This window comes from Drosophila takahashii, chromosome 3R (genome assembly GCF_030179915.1).
Source record: "Drosophila takahashii strain IR98-3 E-12201 chromosome 3R, DtakHiC1v2, whole genome shotgun sequence".
NCBI classification, from domain to species: Eukaryota; Metazoa; Arthropoda; class Insecta; order Diptera; family Drosophilidae; genus Drosophila; species Drosophila takahashii.
In genome coordinates, this window is record NC_091681.1 from 3374921 (window position 1) to 3401879 (window position 26959).

At 34.4% G+C, this 26959-nt stretch overlaps 1 protein-coding gene across 2 annotated transcripts in view; it reads right to left on the reverse strand.

Annotated features, from left to right (window-relative positions):
- vtd (RAD21 cohesin complex component verthandi) overlaps positions 1-26959 on the reverse strand; it is a 65748-nt gene that overhangs the window by 8645 nt on the left and 30144 nt on the right. Inside the window, exons 4-6 of one of the 2 annotated variants that reach the window (XM_070216357.1) lie at positions 15038-15214; positions 14699-14954; positions 13883-14633 (exon numbers count right to left, since the gene is read on the reverse strand). In XM_070216357.1, coding sequence (XP_070072458.1) covers positions 13883-14633; positions 14699-14954; positions 15038-15214 — 1184 coding nt within the window. Of the gene's footprint in view, positions 1-13882; positions 14634-14698; positions 14955-15034; positions 15215-26959 lie in introns of both variants that reach the window. The other variant, XM_070216356.1, reaches the window with a different exon arrangement.

Genomic DNA, 26959 nt, shown 5'->3' on the forward strand with positions numbered 1-26959 from the left:
AAAATATAATTGAATGTGTGTGCCGACCGCTGGACTTTAACATGTATTTGTTCTACCAATAAAATATTTGTAAGGTTTTTTTTTTTCAGCAAGGTACCAGTCCGAGACAAGTTGCTTTTTCACTAGTTTTGTATTATTCATTTTTTCGACTAGCACAAATTTTGTAGACCCTTTGTAGTCCAAATGCCTTCAGAAAAATTCAGTTTGCTTTATCAAATAAAAACACCTCTTAACGAGGTAAAAAACTAGTGACGATCGCGCCTTCAACATACAAAAGTTCTGATATCAACATTTGTGACGAAAAATTATTACACTCGTCATTAAATAGACTTTCTAATATTTTCTCATTCGGCCCGCCCTACAAAACTATTCCAGCCTTTTTCCCTTTACAGGCATTTTCTATTGCAGCGTATCATATCTTTTTAACTATTACATTTACACAAATTGCATATAGAGGGCGTTTATAGCATTTAAAAATACCTTTCAAATGAGATGCAGCACAAGTCTGTAGCTTTAGTAGTATAGAAGTTACGGAATTCCGAATTTTAGCTATTTATAGCTGTTTTCCCGCTAAACTAGCGAGTTTTTCCAAAAGTGGTAGAACAAAAGTTTTTTATATCGATGAACGTCATATCAAATTATCAAAACTTAAAAAACATGTTTTGGACAAACTGACAAACTGACAAACAGAATTAAATTTTCATTTTGGGAAGACGAAGAAAATCTTATTTTGGCTATAACTTTTGAACGGAGCGTCGGATTTTGACAAATGACCCCTCATTAGACGGGTATTTTCAAAAGAAATACAACTAAAACATTGCGAGGGGGCAATTATCCCCACCGGCCCCAACAGCTCCAAATTTCGAAATTTTCACTTTTTCACTTTCACTGCTCTCTCTCCCAAGCCAATTGATTTTCTTAAAGTCTTGGTATGCAATCCTGTTAGTTTTCGCAATACCTTTCGATAGGTGTATCATTAATTATGATCGGACCATCACAGTAGATTTTCATTTCTTCGTGTATATATAGTAGTCGCCTTCGCACACTCTCCAGGTGCGCTTCGTCACTACATGGACTGCCGTCCATAGTGATATTAGTTGTATAACTAGTTGTTTTTCAGACTAGTTCGCATTTTTCCTGCAGGGTAATATATACCCTTGCAGATAAAATTCCATATTTATTTTAAATGTTGTTTTTAAATTGGCAAAAATCAAAACGCCTACTTCCTAAAAGTTACAATGTTTTTTTCCTATTCTTTTTTTTTTATTCCTTAGAGAGCGATTAGATATAGTGGTCCAATCCGGCTCGTTTGGGAAATTTTCATCGCGATAGCTTTAAAACTGAGAGACTAGTTCGCATAAAAACGGACAGACCGACATGGCTAGATGGACTTATTGGTGCTGGTCATTGCGTTGCAAACCTTTGACTGACCTTCTGCAAGGATATAATTATACACAACAAAAATTGCTTGGTAAAATTGACCAACAAAGATAGTTACGTAACTATTAAAATAGTTACGTGTATTTTCTTTTTGCTTTGGGTGTGTGTCTTTGCTAATTGTGTGTATTTTGTTGTTGTGAAATAACTATTTACTTAATAGAATTGACAATTTTGCTGGTTGGGGCCTGTTTGACAATTATTACATTTGATTTTACCAAGTTTTTTTTTTTTTGTGTGTATGGTAGCCGATATGTTAGCACGAAAATAATTGTTGTTGTGTATTCAAACGCACATAACATGACGGGTCCCGTATATTTCATTTGCGCGTAAAAAAATTGTGCTAGTTCTTGCTAGATGTCTGCATTTTTTTAAAAGTACCTGTATAAGTGACGTATACGCAATTAACCTAACCCAACCCAATACACACCTTTATATGCCGAGATACCCATTATTCCAATTGCCAATAACAATCCAGAGCCTACTATTGCAGTTATTCAAATCAATCCTACATAAACATTTAACCAAAGCTTGCAAGGTTCAGTCAATTTTTTCAAAGTGTTGGAAAAACCTGTAATTTACAAACCCAATGAAAACTGGGAGTGAGCTAACACATTCAACGGGTTTTTGCTTAACAGATGTTACGTTCAGAGTAAAACCCTTTTTTTCAGAGTTATTGCGGTTTCGGTTTCTACCGACTACTTTTCTCGGTCTGTTAAGGAAAACGGTCTTTTGTGAATGTATGTGTGTGTGACCTGTTCAGTAATGCTTCAGTCGTAACATTGCTTTTTGATTATTAAAATTCAAAAGGGTAAGGGAAAATACGTAATGTGTATTTTCCAAAGCTGAATCTGTAAGATTAGCCCATTTACCATTAAATTCTAATATTCCACATATTTTAAATAATTTACGATTCCAAAAATCCACTTTTGGCATATCTTTCTTATGTAGTAATTAATAACACTGTGCAGCATTTTTAGTGCTTTTTAAATTTACCTCGATGGATGCTATATTTTTGGATTCGTTACGAATTCCCAAATTAAACTGCGTTTTCCAAAAAGTTCCCCGACGCAAGGATTCTTCTTCAAAAAATGCTGAAATTGGACAACTTTCCAGAGCTCTCAGAGACAAACGGATGCATTGTTTGATTCGATGTTAAAGTTTTTTAAAAGATACACCCTTTATCTTTCAAACCCCATACTTTGAATAATTTTAGGATTTTTATTAAGAGAGAAACATATTTTAGAAAACAAAAAAGTCAAAAGTCAAGTCAAAAAACATAAAAGCATACAGCTGCGGTCAAAATAGTAGTAGTGTTGCCGCCCTGTGTTTTTCGAAAGAAAAATAATTATTTCTAAAAAAGTACTGTCTGGGGAAATTTTGCCACCCTACGCTAAATGTAAATTCGCACCTATTTTAAATACATATTTTTATATTTGACGAGCTGGCTAACGAACAGACTACCAGCAGCAGCAACAAATATAGGACGTCAACAAAAATGGTACACTTGATCAGTGTAGCATATTTACAGGCGTTAAACTCCCTAGATTTTTCTGGGGACGAAATTCGGTTGAGCCGAACGGTCGGACTGAAACCGACAAGCAAAACGAAAAAAGGGTTGCGCTCAGAGAGAGAGTTTGTGAGGAACATTTTTTTCGGTTTTGTCGAGATTCAAACTGCCTTAGGAAAATCGGTTGACAGTTATTTGCATGTTTTGCATTTAACACCTCAGACAAAAATATAAATATAAATAAATGCCCCCTCGTACTACTCTAGTTGCTTTCTTATTTAAGATTCGAATTATGCTCCGTTCAAAAGTTATTGCAAAATCAAGATTTAAGGGCTCTTTTTGAAATGAAAACTTTTGTCCCTTTGTTTGTGGGGTTTTTATGAATCAAATCGGTGTTTAAGGCTCCTGTACTAATTTTTACTGTGTGAATCAGCTTGAAAAAATAAACTTTTGTCCTACGACTTTTTGAAAAACCCGCTAGTTTAGCGATAAAAGCTAAGAATAAAAATAGGAAGATTTACATTAGACCAAATAAATACACTTTCTTAAATTTTCTCATTCGGCACGCTGCAATAGAAATTAGAGCCCTGCACAAGTAACCTGACTTGTTTGTCAAACCTTAAATCCAACCGACCTACTTGAAAGTTTCAAGTTGAAACCCATTTGACTTGGGTCGTTTGGGTTTGGGTATTTGGGTAAGTGAGTCAAATTTTACGCAAACCCAAACGACCCAAGTCAAATGGGTTTCAAGTAGATCAGTTCAGATTTAAGGTTACCCAAAGAAAAACAAGAGAGAACGCTATAGTCGGGTTCGTGTCCCGACTATCTAATACCCGTCACTCGGCTAAAGGGAATGCGAGGCAGATGGATATATATCTTTTTTTTTTTGATTGCGTATAACTTTTAAATGAATGGTCCGATTTGAAAAATGTCTTCAACATTTCGATAGGTATAAATATGCACAACAAAATTGCATTTATACTTCACGGAAATCTTTAAAGGTGTGGGCGCCAAACACATTTTAAAATCGTTAGGGGGCGATTGTGGGCGTTAGAGGGGGCGTGGCTAAAATAAACTTGCGCTGCGTAAGAAGCCCAAGAATATGTGTGGAAAATCTCAACCTTCTAGCTTGTGTAGTTTCCGAGATCTCAGCGTTCATACGGACGGACAGACGGACATGGCTAGATCGACTAGGCTAGTGACCCTGATCAAGAATATATATACTTTATGGGGTCGGAAACGCTTCCTTCTACCTGTTACATACTTTTGCACGAATTTAATATACCCTTTTACTCTACGAGTAACGGGTATAAAAATTTATTTTTAAATAAGACGATAACCACAATTTTCACAGCTTATCGACCTGTCGCGAATTCTTAAGGTCAAAATGGTTATTTGTGTATAATATTTAAAATTAAAGGATACGATATATCGACATTTGTTTCCACTTCTTCCGCCCATCCGAATTCTTGTGGTTTTTAAAAATTACAGATGTATGATCCACAAAAAAAAACTTTCTTGCTTTGCAGAATTCGCGGTTTTAGAAAAATCAATATAGAATATATTATTAGGTTTCTTAGTTAAGTTATGTATGAGCCACACAAATAAATTCTCTTGTTCACGGTCTTTGAAAAATCGATATAGAATATATCATTAGGTTTCTTTAGTTAAGTTATGTATGATCCACACAAATATATCCTCTTAACCCTAAGAATTCGCGGTTTTTGAAGAATCAATAACACTATGCAGCGTCAAAAATTTACCTCGATGGATGCTATATTTTTGGATTCGTTACAAATTCCCAAGTTAAACTGCGCTTTCCAAAAAGTTCCCCGACGCAAGGATTCTTAGCAAAAGGACCTCAAAGTTCGAAAATGGTTGAAATTGGCCAACTTTTTGGAGCTCTCAGAGGCAAATGGATGCATGGCTTGATTCGATGTTAAAGTTTTTTAAAAGTTACCCTCTTTATCTTTCAAATCCCATACTTAGAATAATTTTAGGATTTTTTTAAGGCAGAAATAAATGGATGGTTAAATAAATAATTGTAAGTTTTTAATAGATTAAAAAATGACTTTTTACTTTTTGTCATTCAGAAATTGTCAAAGCACTTTAAAGTTAACTTTTAATCATTAAAAATTGTTAAAGGACAAGTAAACGATGAGAAAACATTAATTCCATAAGGATCCGATAAGAGTGAGAGTAGACCTACATGCTGCGACGTTTTTTCATAGAAAAAAGCCGAGGCCTTGTTAAAAGAAATCAGATATTTCAAAAACTAAACATGGCTCCACCTTTTTGACAAAAACCGATTGAAACTAACAATATGGCGCATATGTTAAATAAAAAAAATTTTTTTTTGTGGGGAACCCGTTAAATTTTTTTTTTTTTAATTTTAGTTTGTTTTTATTTTTAAGAAATTAAAATCTTCTTTTTAAAAATTTTTTTTTTTTGAAGAAGAAGAGGTTGTAGAGGAATTAATGCAAAAGACACGAAGTCAATCGGATTACTACAACCGGAGATACAGATTTTCAATGAGAGGGTACTTTTTCAAAATTCACGTTTTTTGGCAAACTAAAAAGAATTCTTAATAAAAAAATTTTTTTTTTCGGTTAAATCCTGATCTCATGTTTACTTGTTTTCCGAATAGTACACGTAAAAAATAGTTTCAGGCAAATCAAAAATGTGAAATTTTTTTTTTTTCTCCAAATCCGTTCGTTTTGTAAAAGAACAGCCCATATACACAACAAAATTGCATTTATACTTCTCAGAAATCTTTAAAGGTGTGGGCCCCATCGTTAGTGGGCGATTGTGGGCGTTAGAGGGGGCGTGGCTCGGCTAAAATAAACTCGCGCTGCGTAAGAAGCCTAAGAATATGTGTGGAAAATCTCAACCTTCTAGCTTTTGTAGTTTCCGAGATCTCAGCGTTCATACGGACAGACAGACGGACAGACGGACATGGTTAGATCGACTCGGCTAGTGACCCTGATCAAGAATATATATACTTTAAGGGGTCGGAAACGCTTGCTTCTAGCTGTTACATACTGTTGCACGAATACAATATACCTTTTTACTCTACGAGTAACTGAGATAAAAATCGGTTACTGGTTGAGCAAAGACCGAAAACGTTTTGAAACAAAATAAACAGTTTCTTTGTGACTATTTGCTCAAAGGGTCCCAAAGTGAGAATTATTTTGAGACAGCTAGAAATAGTCAATTGTTTTTTACATGCTCTGTTTCACAGTCATCCTAAAACATGTGTACGCAGATCAAGTTTGAAAATCGACCCAATCGGACGTCTATTCCCTTTGGCCCCCATAGGAACAATGGGATATAACTTGCAAAATTCAAGATATTTCGCGCAGTGTAAAAGCTATTGACATGAATCTTTCCAAATCGTATTTTTTTGTGCGTAACTTGATCAGGGTAAAAGCGCGTGCTGATCGGACGTCTGTATCCTATAGCTTCCATAGGAACAATTGTATTTTTTGAATTTTGAAATATTTTGTTTCTTAATTCAGGTTGCTATTGTAGTCAAATTTTCATTCGTGAAATCTGCAAGGGTATTAAAACTTCGGCTTGCCGAAGTTAGCTTCCGTCCTCGTTTTTATATCAGAAATTTTTGCTTTGAACATCAATCACTTTTGCTATAATACTCATATTAATTATTCTAATAGGATTTAAATCAATATATTTTCATTGGCAAGGCCAAGACCAATTGGTTATTGTATTCCGAACTTAATTATATACTTTGTGTAGGAATTATATTAGAAGACATCCGGCATCCGGTTTCCGGCTTTACTTTGCATCAAGCAACAACGTTTAAGAAAGGGAAAACACTATTCCTGTTCTCCCGTGTTCGTATTGCTGTTCTCTTCCTACAAAGTTGATGCAAAATTGCTAACTAAAATCGTTGTCTTTACTAGTAGGTCTTGAAAATACAACAATTTTATTTTACCACTTCATGAAGAATTGATGAAGCAATATGAGGATAATTTTTTTATTTGGAAACCGCGTCTTTCAATTTTAAATTCTCTTAAAAATTGTTTATTTTACATTTAAAAATTGTTTAATTTTACATTTAAAAATTGTTTAATTTTACATTTAAAAATTGTTTAATTTTACATTTAAAAATTGTTTAATTTTACATTTAAAAATTGTTTAATTTTACATTTAAAAATTGTTTAATTTTACATTTAAAAATTGTTTAATTTTACATTTAAAAATTTTTATAAATAATGTTCTGAAATATATTTAAATATCCCACAAAGTTTCAAACCAAAAAAAGAAATAACTCAAATGAGTTTCAAGTGCTGCATAACTTAAAAATCGGAGCTTAATTGGAAAAAGATTTTTAAAAATAAACGATAAGAGAACCGGTAAAAAAAACCGGTCCTTATTTATTAATCCTCAATTAAAAAAAAGTCAACTTGTATGTTTTTCTTATGCTTTAAAAATATCTAATAAGAATTTGTTTTCATTTAATTGGTTTTTGGGCATTCAAGACAACATGAAGAGTTATGGTTAGCATATTCATTCATATTAGCTTTTCAATAGGGTTGTCGAATTTTTAAAAGGTATCGTATCGATTTAAAATATCGATATAATAATTTGTCGAAAAAATTAAAATTTTATAGGGAGAGGACATCGCAGGCTGCTCATTTAAAATTCAAGGCGGACAGTATGTTGCTTTAACATACCAGTTATGAAGAAACTTAAAATTTAAGCTTTAAGTGCCATCAGTTGAAGAAATTACGAACCAATTTCCGTCAATGTCGAATTTCTGAAAATAGTTTCCTTCTGCTCGGGACACTTTATTAAACATTGGCCACTCGCGTGCTTTTTTTAAAAAATAATTTTCTGAAGGCAAATTTCATGCTCTCTTACTAAATATTTTGCAGGTCATTAATACCCCTCGGATTTTGCATACTTGTCCATTTTTGGTCCGATTTTTACCAAAATTTCTAGGTAGGTGTCAGATTTTTCAAATGTAATAAATTCGGATGCATATCGGAAATATGCAAAATATATGCAAAAAATATATGCATAAAATATGCAAAATATACGCAAACAACTGGAGGCTCAAATTTTTAATGCAGCCCTCTGGTATTCTAAGGAACCTTCAGTAAACACGGCAAGCAATTTAAACGAGCAGTTTGGCCGATAGGGCCAAAAACTGTTCTGCCCCTTTTACTATTTTTGCACCCATCTCGCCTACTTGTTGGAAAAATAAATAAAGTTTCCTTAAATTTTGTAAAAAATTAGATATCTCAGAAATGACGAAAAAGAACAAACAATTTCCTTCGGGTAAATTAGGTTGGCTATGAAATGGTCAATCTTGAATTGTTGAGATTATTTTATATTTTGCATATATTGTATATTTTGCATATATTTTGCATATATTTTGCACATATTTTGCATATTTTATGCATTTGCATTTTATGCAAATATACAAAAAAAAAAATATGTCATTAATTTTAAACTATATTTTTATTGAAACGAACTTTGGTGTTTTCGGAATTGATCTATCTTTATCCTATAAAAATATGCAAATATGCAAAATCCGAGGTCTAGTCATCAACCTTCGTGGTATTTAGCAAAAGTGCTGAAAATTCCTTCTGGGGTGAAATTAGTTGAGGGTACCTTATGTGTTATTGTCTTTATTTTATTTCTTATGACTTCTGCAGGTTGGTAGAACTATTGGTCATAGGCGCAGTGTCATGGTCGAATCTGTAAGCGAGAGCTTGATGAGCCGATTACAGTCAAACTGAGCAAAATAGCCAAGTAGGGGTTGTCAAAAAAAATTTTTTTTAAGGAATAATGGAATTGTACTTTATAGGGTCGGAAACGCTTCCTTTTCCCTGTTACATACTTTTGCATGAATACAATATACCCTTTTACTCTACGAGTAACGGGTATAAAAATATAAAATAGCTTGCTTTTTGACACTCTGCCGTCCATAGTAATACAAATCCTAAAATGTTTCTAAGTATGGGGTTTGAAAGATAAAGAGTGTATCTTTTAAAAAACTTTAAAATCGAATCTGAGAGCTCCGAAAAGTTGGCCAATTTCAGCCTTTTTCGAACTTTGAGGTCCTTGCGTCGGGGAACTTTTTGGAAAACGCAGTTTAACTTGGGAATTCGTAACGAATACAAAAAATATAGCATCCATCGAGGTACATTTTTGTTGCTGCATAGTGTAGTAGGTCTAGCAATTACAAAAATTTTATCTTACCATTTTGTGAAGATTTGATGAAGCAATATGGAGATAATTTTTTTATTCACAAACCGCGTGTATTCCGGCGTTCAGAATTTTTTTAATTTTAAATTCATTTAAAAATACTTAATTTAAAAATTAAAAATTTTTTTAAAATATTTTTCTGAAAGATATTAAGATGTCCGACAAAGTAGCTTAATAAATATTAAAATAACTCAAACGAGTCTCAAGTGCTGCATAAATTAAAATACGGAGCTTAATTCTAAAAAAATGTTTAAAACTAAACGGTAAGAGATTAAAACAAGAGAGAACGCTCTAGTCGGGTGCCCCGCCTATCAGATCCCCGTTACTCAGCTAAAGGGAGTGCGAAGGAGATGGAGATAAAAACTTTGATCCGCCGTAACTTTTTAACGAATGGTCGGATTTAAAAAATTTCTTCTACATTTCGATAGGTATTTTTAAACACAATAAAACTGCATTCTTACTTTTCAGAAATATTGATATTTATACCCTTGCAGAGGGTATTATGATTTCAGTCAGAAGTTTGCAACGCAGTGAAGGAGACGTTTCCGACCCCATAAAGTATATATATTCTTGATCAGCATCACTAGACGAGTAAGTCGGAACGAGCCGGATCGGACAACTATATCATATACCTCTCATAGGAACAATCGGGAAAAAAATGTAAAAAAATTATATCTTGGGTGTTTTTGAACCTATAACATCCTACTTTTGAAAATGTCATTTTTATCTAATTCTGAATTTCGAATAAAATTTTTTCAAATTCGGACGACTATATCATATAGCTGCCATAGGAACGATCGGAAAATTAATGGGAATATAATAGGAAATAAATTATTGCTTCGTTGGTTTTTATTGTATTCTCTTCTACTGTAGGATAACTCTTTTCAAATATTTTCGATTTTAATTTTATCAAAATCGAAGTACTATATCATATAGCTGCCATTGAAACGAACGCAAAATTAATGAGAAATAATAGGAAAATTAACATTTTTGCGATTTGTAAATTAATAGGTAAATTATAGGACGGACAGACAGACAGACTGACAGACAGACAGACAGACAGACAGACAGACAGACAGACAGACAGACAGACAGACTGTCTGTCTGTCTGTCTGTCTGTCTGTCTGTCTGTCTGTCTGTCTGTCTGTCTGTCTGTCTGTCTGTCTGTCTGTCTGTCTGTCTGTCTGTCTGTCTGTCTGTCTGTCTGTCCTATAATTTACCTATTAATTTACAAATCGCAAAAATGTTAATTTTCCTATTATTTCTCATTAATTTTGCGTTCGTTTCAATGGCAGCTATATGATATAGTACTTCGATTTTGATAAAATTAAAATCGAAAATATTTGAAAAGAGTTATCCTACAGTAGAAGAGAATACAATAAAAACCAACGAAGCAATAATTTATTTCCTATTATATTCCCATTAATTTTCCGATCGTTCCTATGGCAGCTATATGATATAGTCGTCCGAATTTGAAAAAATTTTATTCGAAATTCAGAATTAGATAAAAATGACATTTTCAAAAGTAGGATGTTATAGGTTCAAAAACACCCAAGATATAATTTTTTTACATTTTTTTCCCGATTGTTCCTATGAGAGGTATATGATATAGTTGTCCGATCCGGCTCGTTCCGACTTACTCGTCTAGTGATGCTGATCAAGAATATATATACTTTATGGGGTCGGAAACGTCTCCTTCACTGCGTTGCAAACTTCTGACTGAAATCATAATACCCTCTGCAAGGGTATAAATATCAATATTTCTGAAAAGTAAGAATGCAGTTTTATTGTGTTTAAAAATACCTATCGAAATGTAGAAGAAATTTTTTAAATCCGACCATTCGTTAAAAAGTTACGGCGGATCGAAGTTTTTATCTCCATCTCCTTCGCACTCCCTTTAGCTGAGTAACGGGGATCTGATAGGCGGGGCACCCGACTAGAGCGTTCTCTCTTGTTTTAATCTCTTACCGTTTAGTTTTAAACATTTTTTTAGAATTAAGCTCCGTATTTTAATTTATGCAGCACTTGAGACTCGTTTGAGTTATTTTAATATTTATTAAGCTACTTTGTCGGACATCTTAATATCTTTCAGAAAAATATTTTAAAAAAATTTTTAATTTTTAAATTAAGTATTTTTAAATGAATTTAAAATTAAAAAAATTCTGAACGCCGGAATACACGCGGTTTGTGAATAAAAAAATTATCTCCATATTGCTTCATCAAATCTTCACAAAATGGTAAGATAAAATTTTTGTAATTGCTAGACCTACTACACTATGCAGCAACAAAAATGTACCTCGATGGATGCTATATTTTTTGTATTCGTTACGAATTCCCAAGTTAAACTGCGTTTTCCAAAAAGTTCCCCGACGCAAGGACCTCAAAGTTCGAAAAAGGCTGAAATTGGCCAACTTTTCGGAGCTCTCAGATTCGATTTTAAAGTTTTTTAAAAGATACACTCTTTATCTTTCAAACCCCATACTTAGAAACATTTTAGGATTTGTATTACTATGGACGGCAGAGTGTGCAAAGGCGACAACTATTATATAGCCGCAAAATTGAAAATCTGCTGTGATAGTCTGATCGTAATGAGTAATACATCAAATTGAAGGTATTGGTAAAACTTAAAGGATTGCATACCAAGACCTCAAGAAAATCAATTGGTTTGGGAGAGAGAGCGGTGAAAGTGAAAAAGTGAAAAATTAGACATTGGGATCTGTTGGAGACAGTGGGGATAATTGGCCCCTCGCAGTATGTTAGTTGTATTCCTACTGAAAATATGAGGGGTCATATCAGAAAATCGGACGCTCCGTTCAAAAGTTATACCGAAAACAAATTTGCGGGGGCCTAGTCAAAATTAAAATTTAATTATTTTTGTCAGTTTGTCTGTGTGTCCCAAAACTTGGTTTTAAAGTCCTGAAAATTTGGTATGATGTGCAACAGCTCGATATTAGAAACTTTAGTTCTACCACTTTTGGAAAAACCCGCTAGTTTAGCGGGAAAACAGCTATAAATAGCTAAAATACGGAAGGCCGTGACATCTAAAGTACTGAATCTACAGACTTGTGCTGTATCTCGTTTGAAAGGTATTTTAAAATGCTTTAAGCGTCTTTCATGTGTAATTTGTGTAAATGTAATATTTAAAAATTTATGCACAAAACAAATTGTTTTAAAACTTTTTTTTAGCTTTTTTTATTTTTATCAAAAACGGTTTTAACGATTTCCTTTAAAACTGTATATTTTGGTATATATCGTGTTACTGTAAAAAATCACGTTTAAAAGTTATTCAGAAACAGCCACTGTTGCCAGCTCAAAACAACGTACGCTGCCTAGGCATTGAATTTAGTATGTGCGTATCCAAACTGTATTTTAGGGTCATGGAATCAGTCAATTTGCATTTAACAGTTCCATAAAGAAACCTTTTGTTTTACGACTTTTGGAAAAACCCGCTACTTAAGCGGGAAAAAAGCTAAAAATAGCTACATTTCGTTAGTTTGTAAGTTCTACACTACTAAAGCTACAGACATATGCTATACCTAATAAAATAAAGTGCAAGAAATGGCATGCTTCGATTATTTCATCAGCTGTTTGGGTGTAATTTAAAGGAAAAGTCAGCTGTGATTTCGTTTCTTCTTCATAGTTGGCTTTGGGAAATCAGCTGTCATTCTATCAAGTCGAAAACGCTTAACAGAGACTCCGAGTCCCTGTTAAAGTTAGCTCTCACATTTATGCACGAGAAAGCCAAAATGCCTTAGCAGGGACTTTATCTGTTCGAGAAATGTTAGCCGGCACTCGAGAAACCGGCCCTAAGGGTCGAGTCCCTGTCAAAGTCCCTGATAGCTATCTGTTCGAAAAACTTAAATACCAGATAAACTGTTCGTAAAAGCAAATCCGCTTTCTCGACTGCTTTAATTTATCTGAACGAGAAACAATTACAGAGTGCTGTTAACGCACTGTAAAGTGCAAAAAATGGCATGCTTCGATTATTTCATCAGCTGTTTGGATATAATTCAAAGGAAAAGTCAGCTGTGATTTCGTTTCTTCTTCTTAGTTGGCTTTGGGAAATCAGCTGTCATTCTATCGAGTCGAAAACGCTTAACAGGGACTCCGAGTCCCTGTCAAAGTTAGCTCTCACATTTATGCTCGAGAAAGCCAAAATGACTTAGCAGGGACTTTATCTGTTCGAGAAATGTTAGCCGGCACTCGAGAAACCGGCCCTAAGAGGTGTTTTTATTTGATTAAGGGAGAAACAAATTTTAGAAAACATAGTCAAAAAACATAAAAGCATACAGCTGCGGTCAAAATAGTAGTAGTGTTGCCGCCCTGTGTTTTTAAAGGTTTGTTGTTGATTACACAGGCCGACAGTGTTTTTGGTGCAGCCCTATGGGCATTAAATTGTGTTAATATAGACGTATATAAGCATATCTGCATGCTTAGTTTTCGCGTTTAACGAGTGGTATTTGTGCAGTCGCGGTTTGAAAAAAATTGCAACATTTAATGTTTTGATTTAAGATATCTTCGAGGGTCCCTGATTTAATAAGGCATTGTTCATTTATTGTTTAGCGTAACTCAATTGAGACTCGTTCTAAACATATTCTTTTTCTATGCAAAACATATGTAAAAGAATCTAAGCTTGTTCCGAAAGTCAAAACTCAACCCCACTGTAAACCCAGCCTTATACTATTTTTAATAACATACCTGTCCAACAAATGTTGGAATTTCACAGTTGTTCCATCCTTTTAAGACATTGTTTGTTCTTTTTAAAAATCCATTGTCAATCATTGAAGATCGGTCCACAGATTCATTAAAAATGGCGCTTATTTGATCTGTAGGTATATTGGGGATATTGTCCATCTCGACAATATTTGAATGATGTGGAGTTGTTTGGCCATGATCCAACCCTGTCGGCGTTGAGTCTCCTTGATTAAAATCATCCCCAATGTCATGACTTGTGTTTCTTGGTGTTAATGGCAGTTCATTTATGGATGAGAATTGTTCGATTTCATTTAAAGATAATAAATCTGGACTTCGCATATTATCAAAAAGAGATGATTCATTTCGACAAGGAATACTTTCTTGCTCTTTTGCAACAATGTCCAAAGAAACGGCAGACAACCCAAGAGACTTCTGGTCTTCTCTTAAGGCTTCAGGGGCCTCTAAGCTTTGAATAAAGGAATCTGCTACATGGTCCAAAAACTGATTGGTAGAAAGATCATTTTTACGTTTGCGTCCTTTTTTATTAAAAATAATTAAGGAATTCTCGTTTTCTTGTGCATAAAATTCCAGGGCAAGAATTTCCATAGGAGCAACACTTGAAAAGTCCTCAAAGAATGTTGAATGTGAAAACAACTGTCTGTTGTAATTAGTAAGTAAGGATCTGGCTGGTATGGATCTCGATGGTAATGAAAAAAGTTTTTCAACACCTCCTGTTTCTTTCCAATACATTAATCTAAATATAATAATAGTAAAAAAATAATATAATAAATTAAATTTATTATAATATTAAATGAATACCTTTTTGTGGGTGGAGCCAGATCCAGTGTAGTTAATATATCAGATGTATCGGCTAATTGAGCCTTCATTTCTTCTCCAGAAATATTTTTGATTTCGTCAATAATGAGTTTTCTTTTACGTTTCGCCTTTGTTACGCCCTTGTATACGGTTGCATCAAGCGGAGCCAATGCAAATCCCTCGTCCTCGTTTGGAACAAGAGTTATTTCATTTATTGGCACATTATCAGTGACATTGGAGTGTTCCGGCAAATTAGTTTCTAATAAATATTTATTCACATTTTTGTGTAAATACTAAATTTAGAACCCAGTTTTAAATTAAAAAAAAATTGATTCTTACCACCTTTGTCATCAACAACTGAATTAATAAATGATGTGGCTGGGGACGGAACGTTATTACAATTATCAATGGCATCTTCATCAGAATCATCTGCGATAACAACATCTGTAGCTTCTTCGGCAATCTGCTCAACTGGTTGAGAAGGTTCTCCAAAAAGGTCGTCTTCAAAAAGTTCTGGTTCTAAAACAACAAGAACAAAAAGGGTACAAATCGGGAATTGATTTAAAAACAAGAAAAAAAGCTAGCTTCGGCCAGTTGAAGCTTTTATACCCTTGCAGATCATTCCTATTAACTTACAAATCGCAAAAATTGTTTATTTCGTATTATTTTGACAGTATTTTTTCTATCCTTCCCTATAGCAAAAAGCCTACTTTCTATAAAGTTTTTTCTATTATTTTGTAAATTGTTTCTATGGCAGCCATAAGATATAGTGGTCCGATCCGGCTCGTTCCGACATATGTACTACCTGCAATAAAAAGAAGACTTTTGGGAAAGTTTCATCGCGATAGCTTTAAAACTGAGGGACTAGTAGTTCGCATAGAAACGGACAGTCGCACATGGCTAGATGGACTCGGCTATTGATGCTGATCAAGAATATATATATTTTTTGTGGTCGGAAACGTCACCTTCACTGCGTTGCAAACATCTGACTGAAATTATAATACCCTCTGCAAGGGTATAAAAAGGATATACTATTGGTACGATAGTAATATCTATTAAGCCTAGAGCATAGCATTTTTGAAATGCTATAGTCAGAATACTGTATGGAGCCGTAGCAATAACAAAAACTATAGTTTGAAGTAACCAAATCCAGGCTTGGAAACTTGGATCGTCGAATTGGCCCGCTCTAGCACTGGTTGAGAAATAATTCTGTACACCGGGCAGATTTTCTGAACCGTTGCACAGTGGTTCCGTCAGAGGCCAAAAAATCAAAACCGATCATAAAATATTTAAATTCTATTTACGCAGTTTTTCTCTAAAATGCCCAAGGTTCCTCGTGACATACCAGATTTTTCTGGAAAACTATCGGCACTTTTTAAAAATAGACCTAAAGTCGTGAGCACGTGTTTAGTTGCAAAGCAAAACTGCGCGCATCACTAATTTTTCGCAGCAACACTAAGCTTTGAAAGTGTGTTTTTTACATTATTTCGTGTCCAAATTAATAATTTGTGATATGGAGTTTGAAGTTGAAGGTATTCACTTTAAAACTATATATTAATATTTTACTTTCCTGTCAAAATTTATTAATTTGATCGAATAACCCTTTTTGTGTATGTTCGTGTATGATATGGAGTTTGAAGTTGAATGTATTCACTTTAAAACTATATATTAATATTTTACTTTCCTGTCAAAATTTATTAATTTGATCGAATAACCCTTTTTGTGTATGTTCGTTATCAATGTTGCTCAACATGACCAACGTTCGTACTCTATGTTGCTCAACATGATCCACGACCAACAACTCTAGCAGTAGTATTAATGGTAACAGTATCAGGCGTCCAGTTACACCCACGGCAGATACTATTGGCCGATCAGCATGTTCTACATATTCAATGTCAACGGTTGACTCGATGTCTCACTGACCCGCCAAGCAGTCAGAACGTTCTGCAGAGTCAACGGACCCAACGATGCAAACTGCTACCATAATCAAAACATTCTGACCTACTCCAGATTACAACCAATTCCACTATTCTTTACACTAAACTTCCGTGTTATCCAAGTAGTATATAAGCTAGTACCAAATTCACAATAAATCAGTTATCAACACATCTTATAACTCCGCGGTCTTCCTTTCTGACCTCCGGGAAGAGGCCTCGTATACAAACTTATATTGATCTACAAGCCACGCTTGGGATCAAACAGTGTATTTTGTGAAAGTCTTTTTTATGTTTAGTTAAAGTTTAAGTTGTGTTCCATATAAATCCAGAAATTGGTATGTAGGGGAGAGTGGGGGAATTTCGTCAGCATTTTTTCAAAGCTATTCTTTGTCCATCTTGAGACACGTAATCATATTTATATTTTTATTGTTGAATGCGGTTAGCACTAAGCTTTAAAATGTGACATTCCCCTATTTTTTTAATAACCTTGGTGATTTATAAAAAATTAAAAAGTAAAACCAATATACTGGGGCAATCTCACCACATAGGGGGGTAAAATCACCACACAACTGGGGAAATTTCGTCACCTGAAAAATGTAGGGAGTTTAACGCCTGTAAATATGCTACACTGATCAAGCGTACCATTTTTGTTGACGTCCTGTATTTGTTGCTGCTGCTGGTAGTCTGTTCGTTAGCCAGCTCGTCAAATATAAAAATATGTATTTAAAATAGGTGCAAATTTACCCTTAGCGTAGGGTGCCGAAATTTCCCCAGACCGTACTTTTTTAGAAATAATTATTTTTCTTCCGAAATTAGGCGCGAAGTTAAAAATCACTGACGCAGAAATGCACATTATAGCACTATGTATTATATAAAAAATCGTGTATCTTATTCCTTTTAAATTGTGGCATACAGAAAAAATTTCGTCGAGAACTAAATGTAGCTTTTGAACTGTTAAAACACATTTAATATGATAGCTTAATTATCTTGGCCTTCTGTGCAAAACAAATGCATTGGTTGTGTCTGGCCGTCTTGAAGGACTAAAACAAAAAAATTATATATTTTTACGACTTATGGATTCCGAGATATTGCAGGTGACGAAATTGCCCCTGTGACGAAATTCATCCACTCTCCCCTACGTCATTGTGTTTGTCTTACTTTTAAGGTGTTAAATGTTTTAAAATTAGCTGCAGAGACTTGCAGATGTGTGTTTAGTGGTAAAAAAATCAAAGCAGTCAAAGGTGACTCTTTGCCTATTGTGATGTTGAGGTTTTGCTTTGTCTTCGTCTTTCGTGGTTTGTGCTTTTGCAAAACTATAAATTTATAAATTCCTTTTAAAATTTTGTTTATTTTTCCCTTTTAAATCATATTTGATTTTGGTAGGTGCATCGCAAAAGTGTGTGTTTTCACGTCATTATATTTTTAATTTGTGGTGCACGGAAAATGGAACCAACGCTGAAAAATTAAAGAAATTGATTTCCGATATGCAAGCGAACATTGGAAACAACGGCTACATTATTCCAGCGTTGAGGGAAGTGTCAAAAAAAATTGATAACCTCTGCAAAACAATTGCACTTTCTTGGAAAAATTTCAAAAAAAAAAATTCTTTTCTAATGCAGCTTTGAGCTTCAAAATAATGATGCATTTTTGATTCAAAACATCAGTATAGACTCTCTCTCTCTCTCGCGTGCAGTCACTTTTTCGATCGCTCTATAAAATAAACGATATTCTACCGAAAACTACATCTATAAAATTCAAGAAAGTCGATAACCGTGAAATATACTACCAGCTCTATACGCGGACATTGCAACACAGTGCTAATAAACAAAGTTTACTCTGTAAATCCGAAAATAAATTCTTGCTGAAAAACAAGTGCGGTTGTGCGTGCACCTTCAGTGAGAGACAATCGGTGCGGCAGCATCTTCGGAGTGCAAGAGAGAAAAAGGTTGCCCCATCAGTTAAGCTACCGCCGATAAGGCAGTTATACGCTATTGTCGATAAGGCAGTTTGTCGGCAAAGAAGTGAGTGCACTTTGGGCAAAAAATTCGAAAGTGAGACATTTTTACATTTTTTTGTTCTTCAGTATTACATAAATGACCTTCTGTGGTTATTTACAATACTTAAAGGAACCTAAAATCCATTTTCAAAGAATTTTATTTGGCGTTTTTCGCTGTTTTTCATTTAAGAAATTCGAAAGTTTGAAATAGGGTCACACGTTTACGAAAAGGGACGAAAACCTTTGTAGTTTTCACACCTCGATTTCTTTGGCTATTGTAAGCCAACCAAAAAAGTATAAATATGGATATAAAGAGTGAAGGATTGTTAAATAAATTATAAGCACTGAATATTTATTATATGTGTTTTTTTGTCCATTTGTTTAATGTGTTGTCGCTTAGTTTTTAGATGACAAATAAGAAATAAATTTTTGCTTTCTGTGGAGTGTAAGTTGTGAGTATAGGAGAGTATAGGCAAGGTAAAAATAGGAAGTTATAAACAAAACAATTGCTAATCGAACCCTATCAATACTTTTTGCACGTTTTACGTAAAACCTCCATGTTGTAGTTGCATTCGAGTTGTGTTACTACACATTGCTTAATGTTTGGATCGACAACAACCGGCAACAATCCGCTGTGATGGAATTTGTTTTGCAAACTATGAACGGAATCGAATTAGCCGACAGTCAGCACACAATAGTAAAAAAAAAATTAAGCATATTGTTGCCTTTCTTAGTCGTAATTTGTTAAAATGTCATAGAATAATAGACCGATTCAAGGAAAATCATTCCCTGTGGATTTCGTCGAACATGAAAATTTCATTTTTGGAAAAGGGCTTGCCAAGCGACAAACCTCGTCGCAAATGCCTAACTTCTAATGAGGCAGGACCACGATTAAAGCGTAAGGTGGCATCTCAATTGGCGAAAGAAAAAGAAAATTCGATGCCATTGCTTTTGCATGGTGCTTCTATTTGGCAAAAAATATCAAACAAGAAGATACTTCAGTTTTGTTGCGAAAGGCGTTAAATATGAAATATTTATTAACAATTACATTTTTTTTTAGATCCTTGCCTTTAAAAGTAAATATGCAGCTTTGGCGGTTGATGGAGACTTGGTTCAATTCAAAATTTAACAAAAACAGAAATTGTATTACAGTTACCAACACAAATAACATTTTCTTTAAATCCTTGCCTTCAAATGTATATATGCGGCGTGGGCGTAGGATGAAGATGTGGTCCGTCAAAAAGCAACAAAAACCGAAACTACATCTTAGCCTTAAAAGTATATAACAAAAATTTTAGATTTGTATCTTTCAAACTGGAGTTTATGCCTCAAAGACTGAATATTTCCCCATAGTGGAGTGGTTGCTAGCTAAGCTAGCATACAACTTAAAAAGATACAATCTGAAAGATACAATACAAACACAACCGACAAATACACATAAATTTACATTAAATCAAACAATAAACAAATAAAAATAACTGCTCCGCCAACTAAACGTACCCGCAACAACGCCGGAACAGCCAGCGAACGCAACTCCGATGTAAATTCGCTACAGCTGCTGGAGCTTTAAAGACTCGACTCGGAACAAACGGAAAAAATTGAGTCGGCCGTTCGGGAAGCTGAACAGCGAATGCTCAGCCGCCTTATGGATCGCTTGGACATTATCGCCGGGGAAGTAAAACAAATGGATGCTCGAGTCCTGACGTTGGAGCGTGAGGTTGCTGATCTTCGCTCCATCAAGGACCGAATGGGTGAGCGCGTTGAGACGCTGAACAGGGAGGTGGCAAATCTACAAGCAGCAGGCGAGAGGTTGGGTGCACTGGAGTCCAGGCTGGCAACGCAATGCAGGGAGACTAGCTCGTGTGACCTGAGGGTTCATGGCGTTCCCTATGTAGAAGGTGAAGATCTCAAAGCGCTCTATCACAAGCTATGCTTTAATCTCCAGCTGACTCCACCACCAAAAGTTTCCGATATCTTCCGAGCAAGGAAATCACAACAAACTCATGTGGATCCAGTAATAATAATAAAAATGTTAAACCCACGCGAAAAGATTAGGCTGCTTGGTCAAATCTGAATGTACAGGAGCGAGCACAAGAAACAACTTAGCTTGCAGTTTCTGGGTTTCAATTCAGAAGCGATAATTTATGTTAATGAGCAATTGTTAAAAAAACATTATCTCATTTTCAAAGAAGCTATGCGTATGAAAAAGCACAAAGTTCTCACGGCCGTCTTTACACAACGCGGACTTGTGCACGTGCGCTGCGCTCGAAGAGAGGGCGTCATTTGCATCAAGAGTATGGAGGAACTTTCGTCACTCACGTCCGTTAATCATTCGCCTGATCCACTTTCTACATCTCTCACTAACGCTTCGGCTGGAATCGAAGCTGATAGCTTTCGTTCTTAATCGTAAAAATTGTATCCTCCTAATTAAGATAGGTCTAAAAATAGTTTACTTTGATAAATTAAGAACTTATGCTTTGAATATTGAGATTGCGCCCCTAATAACCATTGATAACAACAATGCAGGATGAGGAAGTTTGTTCCATAGCTAGTGCCATGATAAAAACTATTAGTAACTATAAAAATGGACTCAAGATCGTTCATTTAAATGCACAAAGTCTGTTAAAGAAGATTGATGAGTTTAGCTTCCTTTTCACCCAGTCTAATGTCGATGTGATATGTGTGTCTGAAACGTGGTTTGTACCTGTTGCATATATAGACCGAATCGGACAATTGAGTACGGTTCATTACTAAATGTGGTTTCAGATATTTCGCTGGAGTACACTGACATCATATTGGCAGGCGATTTCAACAGTAACCTATTCTCAGAAAGCCATCTCGTGGATAACTTTAAATCCCTTGGTCTGCACTCAGTAAACGAAACGATTCCGACGCACTATAGTAACCACTGTGAGACATTACTTGACCTATTTCTTATCAATGACCCCAGCAAAATCATACATTATGACCAGGTTTCAGTACCAGCCTTCTCCAGACATGACCTAATATTTTTAACATATGACTTGACCTTTGACTACACAATTAATTCTTTTACGTATAGAGACTACAAAAATAAAAACTGTGATGAATTAAAGACTTAATTATACCCTTGTAGAGGGTATTATAATTACAGTCAGATGTGAAGGAGACGTTTCCGACCACATAAAGTATATATATTCTTGATCAGCACAAATAGCCGAGTCTATCTAGCCATGTCCGTCTGTCCGTCTGTCCTTCTGTCCGTCTGTCCGTTTCTATGCGAACTAGTCTCTCAGTTTTAAAGCTATCGCGATGAAACTTTCCCGAAAGTCTTCTTTCTATTGCAGGTAGTACATATGTCGGAGCGAGCCGGATCGGACCACTATATCTTAAGGCTCCCATAGGAATATTCAAACAAATATAAGAAAATTAATTGTAACTTTGTAGGAAGTAGGCGTTTTGATTCTTGACTACTTAAAAACCAATATTAAATAGAAACGCTGAATTCCTGGAACTGCACAGAGTGTGCATTACTTTATCTGCAAGGGAATATAAGCTTCGGCTGGCCGAAGGTAGCTTCCTTTATTGTTTTTTTTGTTGTGACTGGTCATGTATTTACAATCTTTGTCATGTAGATTGTCAATTAGATGTTTTAACCAACAATATCCAGTATTTGTTAGACAAGTTTGTGCCCCTAAGGACCAAGGTGATTAAGCCAATGCGAAATCCGTGGTTCAGTAGCGAAATTAAAAACCTAACCCGTCAGCGAGATGTAGCTTACCTCCGGTGGAAGCTATACAAAACTGATGAATATCGCAAGCAATACAAAGAGGCTAGGGTAAAAGTAAGAAAAAAGTAAGAATAGATGGACCAAGCTAAAACAGTTAGGAATTGAAAAATGTAAACAGCAGACACTCTGTCTGAGGTGGACGTTGAATTAATAAACAAAAAGTTTTTGGAAATAGATGTACCTGAAGCAACATGCAATCCGTACCTGAATACTCAACCCCTCTGTGATACTAGTTTTAGCTTTACATGTATAAATCAAAGTGATGTCCTAGATAGTATTCTGCATGTCAAGTCCAATGCTGTGAGTCTCGATAATATGTGTCCAAAATTTGTAAAGCTTTTGCTACCCTTAAGGGGTTATAGACCTTTTTTTTTTTTTAAAAAAACGAAATTTTTTTTTCTGAATCCTAAAGTATATCACCTAAAGAACATTTTCCCAAATTTTAATAGAGATCCGAATAATAGTTCGATAGGAAAACTTTGAATGCGATTATCTCAAAGTCGTGTTTTTCCAAAAGTGCCTTCGGTGTGACCACGATTGCACAAGAACTATTTGATCGATCTTCTTCAATTTTTTTTTTAAATTATTCGTAATGATTGTGCCGAGTTCGTGAACGATTCAGTTTTTTTGCGCCAATTTTGATTTCGCAGATCAGAATTTTTTAATAAAATTTTTAGAACTCGAAAAATCAACTTTTTGGAAAATTGTTACTGTATGCAGAAAAAACCAAATATTCTTGAAAATAATCGTTCACGAACTGGAAACAATACTATACTAATAAAAATTGTTTGGTTTTTTGATATCAGTTGACCTGCTGGACTTCCATCGTGGTCACCGCAAGCCGCTATAAAAAAAATTATTCATATTTTTTCAAGAACAAACGCTTGTTGTTTCACTAAAAAACATGTACTATCAACAAATAATAATTTCAGTGTCATAAAATAATTGCTACACACCTGAAAAAAAAATCCAAAGTTCCCCCAATTTTTTCGCTCAAAAAAGGTATATAACCCCTTAATGTTACCCCATGTTACATATATTTTTATACCCTTGTAGAGGGTATTATAATTTCAGTCAGATGTTTGCAACGCAGTGAAGGAGACGTTTCCAACCACATAAAGTATATATATTCTTGATCAGCATCACTAGACGAGTCGATCTAGCCATGTCCGTCTGTCCGTCTGTCCGTCGGTCCGTCTGTCCGTTTCTATGCGAACTAGTCTCTCAGTTTTAAAGATATCGCGATGAAACTTTTCCGAAAGTCTTCTTTCTATTGCAGGTACATATGTCAGAGCGAGTCGAATCGGACCACTATATCTTAAGGCTCCCATAGGAATATTCAGAGATATATAAGAAAATTCATTGTTACTTTGTAGGAAGTAGGCGTTTTAATTCTTGACTCTTTAAAAACAAAATTCAAAAATAGAAACGCTGAATCTGGAATCCCTGGAACAGCACCGAGTGAGCATTACTTTATCTGCAAGGGTATATAAGCTTCGGCTGGCCGAAGGTAGCTTCCTTTCTTGTTAACACTGTTATTACTACGTCTACATTTCCGACAATATGGAAAAACGCCAAAATATTCCCAATTCCCAAGCTAAACAATGACTATAGGCCTATTTCAATATTACCTTTCCTATCAAAAGTCTTTGAAAAGCTTATGTCCTCTCAGATTCAACTTTACTTAGCTAATAATTCCTTACTAAATGAAAAACAATCTGGATTCCGTAAGAAAAGGAGTTGTATTACTGCAATCACTAATATTGTTGAGAATATAAGAAAAAAACTGGATGAGAACTGCGTAACGTTTCTAACGCTCCTTGACCATAGTAGGCCTTTTGATTCTGTGAATCATAATATTCTCATTACCAAGCTTAGAAACATGTTTCATTTCTCGACTAATGCGACAAAGCTTATTAGGTCGTACTTAACGAATAGATATCAAGCGGTCGTCTCTCGGACGCAAGTTTCGTCCCTCCGAAACTTAACCAGGGGAGTGCCACAGGGATCTGTTTTCTATATATGTCAATTATCTCCCTAGTATCCTGTCTGAGTGTGAAGTACATTTATATGCTGACGATGTCCAAATATATGTAAGTAGACCCGTAACCGAAATACATGCCTGTGTCCGTATAAGTATAAAATGTTGTCACTCATTGAAATATGGGCAAAGGAAAATGGCTTGGGTATAAATCCGAAGAAATCGAAGTGCTTGGTAATTGGTAAAAAGCCAATTTTAACACTTTCACTTCAAAAATTATACATAAACCATACGCTGATAAACTATGAAGTAAGTGCAGTTAATCTGGGGATAACATTTAACAATACTTTATCTTGGAGCAATCACATAGTCAAAGCGACAGGACGTACATATGCTCTGTTAATTTACCAAATCGTTTCTATCTGAGGAAGTTCGATTATTAATCGCCAAAGTTATCCTCATGCCCACTCTCTTTTATGGCATCGAAATTTTTGGTCATTGTGATGCGCGGGATATGCGCATATTAACTATAGCTTTTAATATAATTGTCCGTTATGTGTTTAACTTAAGACGTTTTGACCATGTATCACAAATGACATTTAAATTACTTGACCTTAATTTGACCTCCTGGATCGATCTTAGAACTTTAACATTCTTCCATAAAATAGTAACGAGTGGAGAACCAAATTATCTTTTTAATAAGCTTACCCCAGCAACATCCCTAAGAACCAAAAATTACATATGCCCTCGAGTACAAACACTGTGTTCAAGAAGGCAATTTTTCATAAATGGTATTCTGCTATGGAACAATCTTTCGCACCAAATCAAAACAATTAGGAGCGCAACTCAATTTTACAATAAAGTTAAAGATAATTTAAAATCGCAAGTTTAATTAAAAATAACAATAAAATACAATAATAATATATAAAAATAATAATAATAATAAAAAAATAAAAAAAAAAATAAAACTATTTAAAAAAAAATTTAAAATAATATACTAGTAATTTGAAAACTACAAAATATTTGATGTTAGTAATTAAGTAATTAAGGAAATATTTATATTTTAAAATATAAATATTTTAAAAATAATAATAAGCTATAAATATCAAATCAATGTGACTAGCGCCGTAATTACAAGTGTTCACTTGTAGCGCTGGGATACTAAATAAATAAAATAAATAAATAAAAAATAAATTCACAGATGTACAACATTATTGCAAGCCATGGCATCGGGATACAAAATTAATGTGGCGAAGTTTCAAAATTACGCGCTGGACACAGCTAATCATTTAATAGATGCACATTCATGGTACTATTTACCGGCTACCGTCCATAAAGTATTGATTCATGGGTCTGTAATAGAACATGCTTTAGTATCGATTGGAGAGCTTTCGGAGGATGCTGCAAAGTCAAATAACAAGGAAATTAAAATATGTAGAAAGTGTCACGTACTTTAACAAACACAGATGTCATGAACAACCTGTTATTGCGTTCAGATCTATTTTTAACAGGACAGAGACAACTTCCAAAAAAAGATAAGTCGAGTCTGTGTATGAATTACTTGATGATACTTTATAATTTTTGTTTCTTTAAGGGGGGAGATACATATAGAAAACAAAAAAAAATTTAATTTTTTTTTATATTTAAATTGGTAGTATAACTCTTTAAGAATGTGTCATGAAAGTTTTACGAAGAAATTCGAACTATTTTGGAACTTATTCCAGTATGACGGCACCCATCTTCCTTGTGCAGTAGATATATTTCATTACTTTAAATGCGTTTTTCTCGAAACCATGTGTTCCTCAGCTGCGGATCGTGTATCTCAAAAAGTTATGCTTCGATCATCATGCTGCTTTTACGGAATTGATTGTAATGAAATTGCCCACTGTCTGAACCTACTTTATGTAGAAATTTGTACGTTGAAGTATTTTTTGAAAAGCAAGAAACAACAAGAAAAATAAGAAAAAAATTTATTTTTGACTTTAAAATAGTGCTCCAACCAGAGTTTTTAAGATATTCTATGTAAGTTAGGTTCAGACAGTTTCTACATTATCTCTCAACAAAATAAATTTGTTCAAAATCGGATCCACACAGCGACCTGTAGACGATCCGCAGCTGGCCTACTTTTTTTAAGAAAGGGCTTACAAAAAAATTCCCACGGCCACCATTTTAAAAGTTACAAAAAAAAAATAAAATTGGTTTAAATTATATAAGAAGTTGCAAACTTCCCAACTTGTTTAAAAAAAATCGTGAAAAACTTGAAAAATTTTTTTTAGTTCTATATGTATCTTCCCCCTTTTCATTTGTTTTGTTTCTTGATTTTGTTTTTGGTTATTTGATAATATATATGAATATGAAAAATATGTTCCATTCTTTCTTAATTTGTTACTTTTATGTACAATGTACATTGTACATAAATAATAAAATCTTAACATGAAACAAATATTTTTTTAATTTTGGGCCGATTGTTCCTATGGGAGCTATAAGATATATCCGTTCCATATGTGCCCTTTGTATGTTATATGCTTATACAAATTTTCTATATTTATACCCTTGCAGAGGGTATTATAATTTCAGTCAG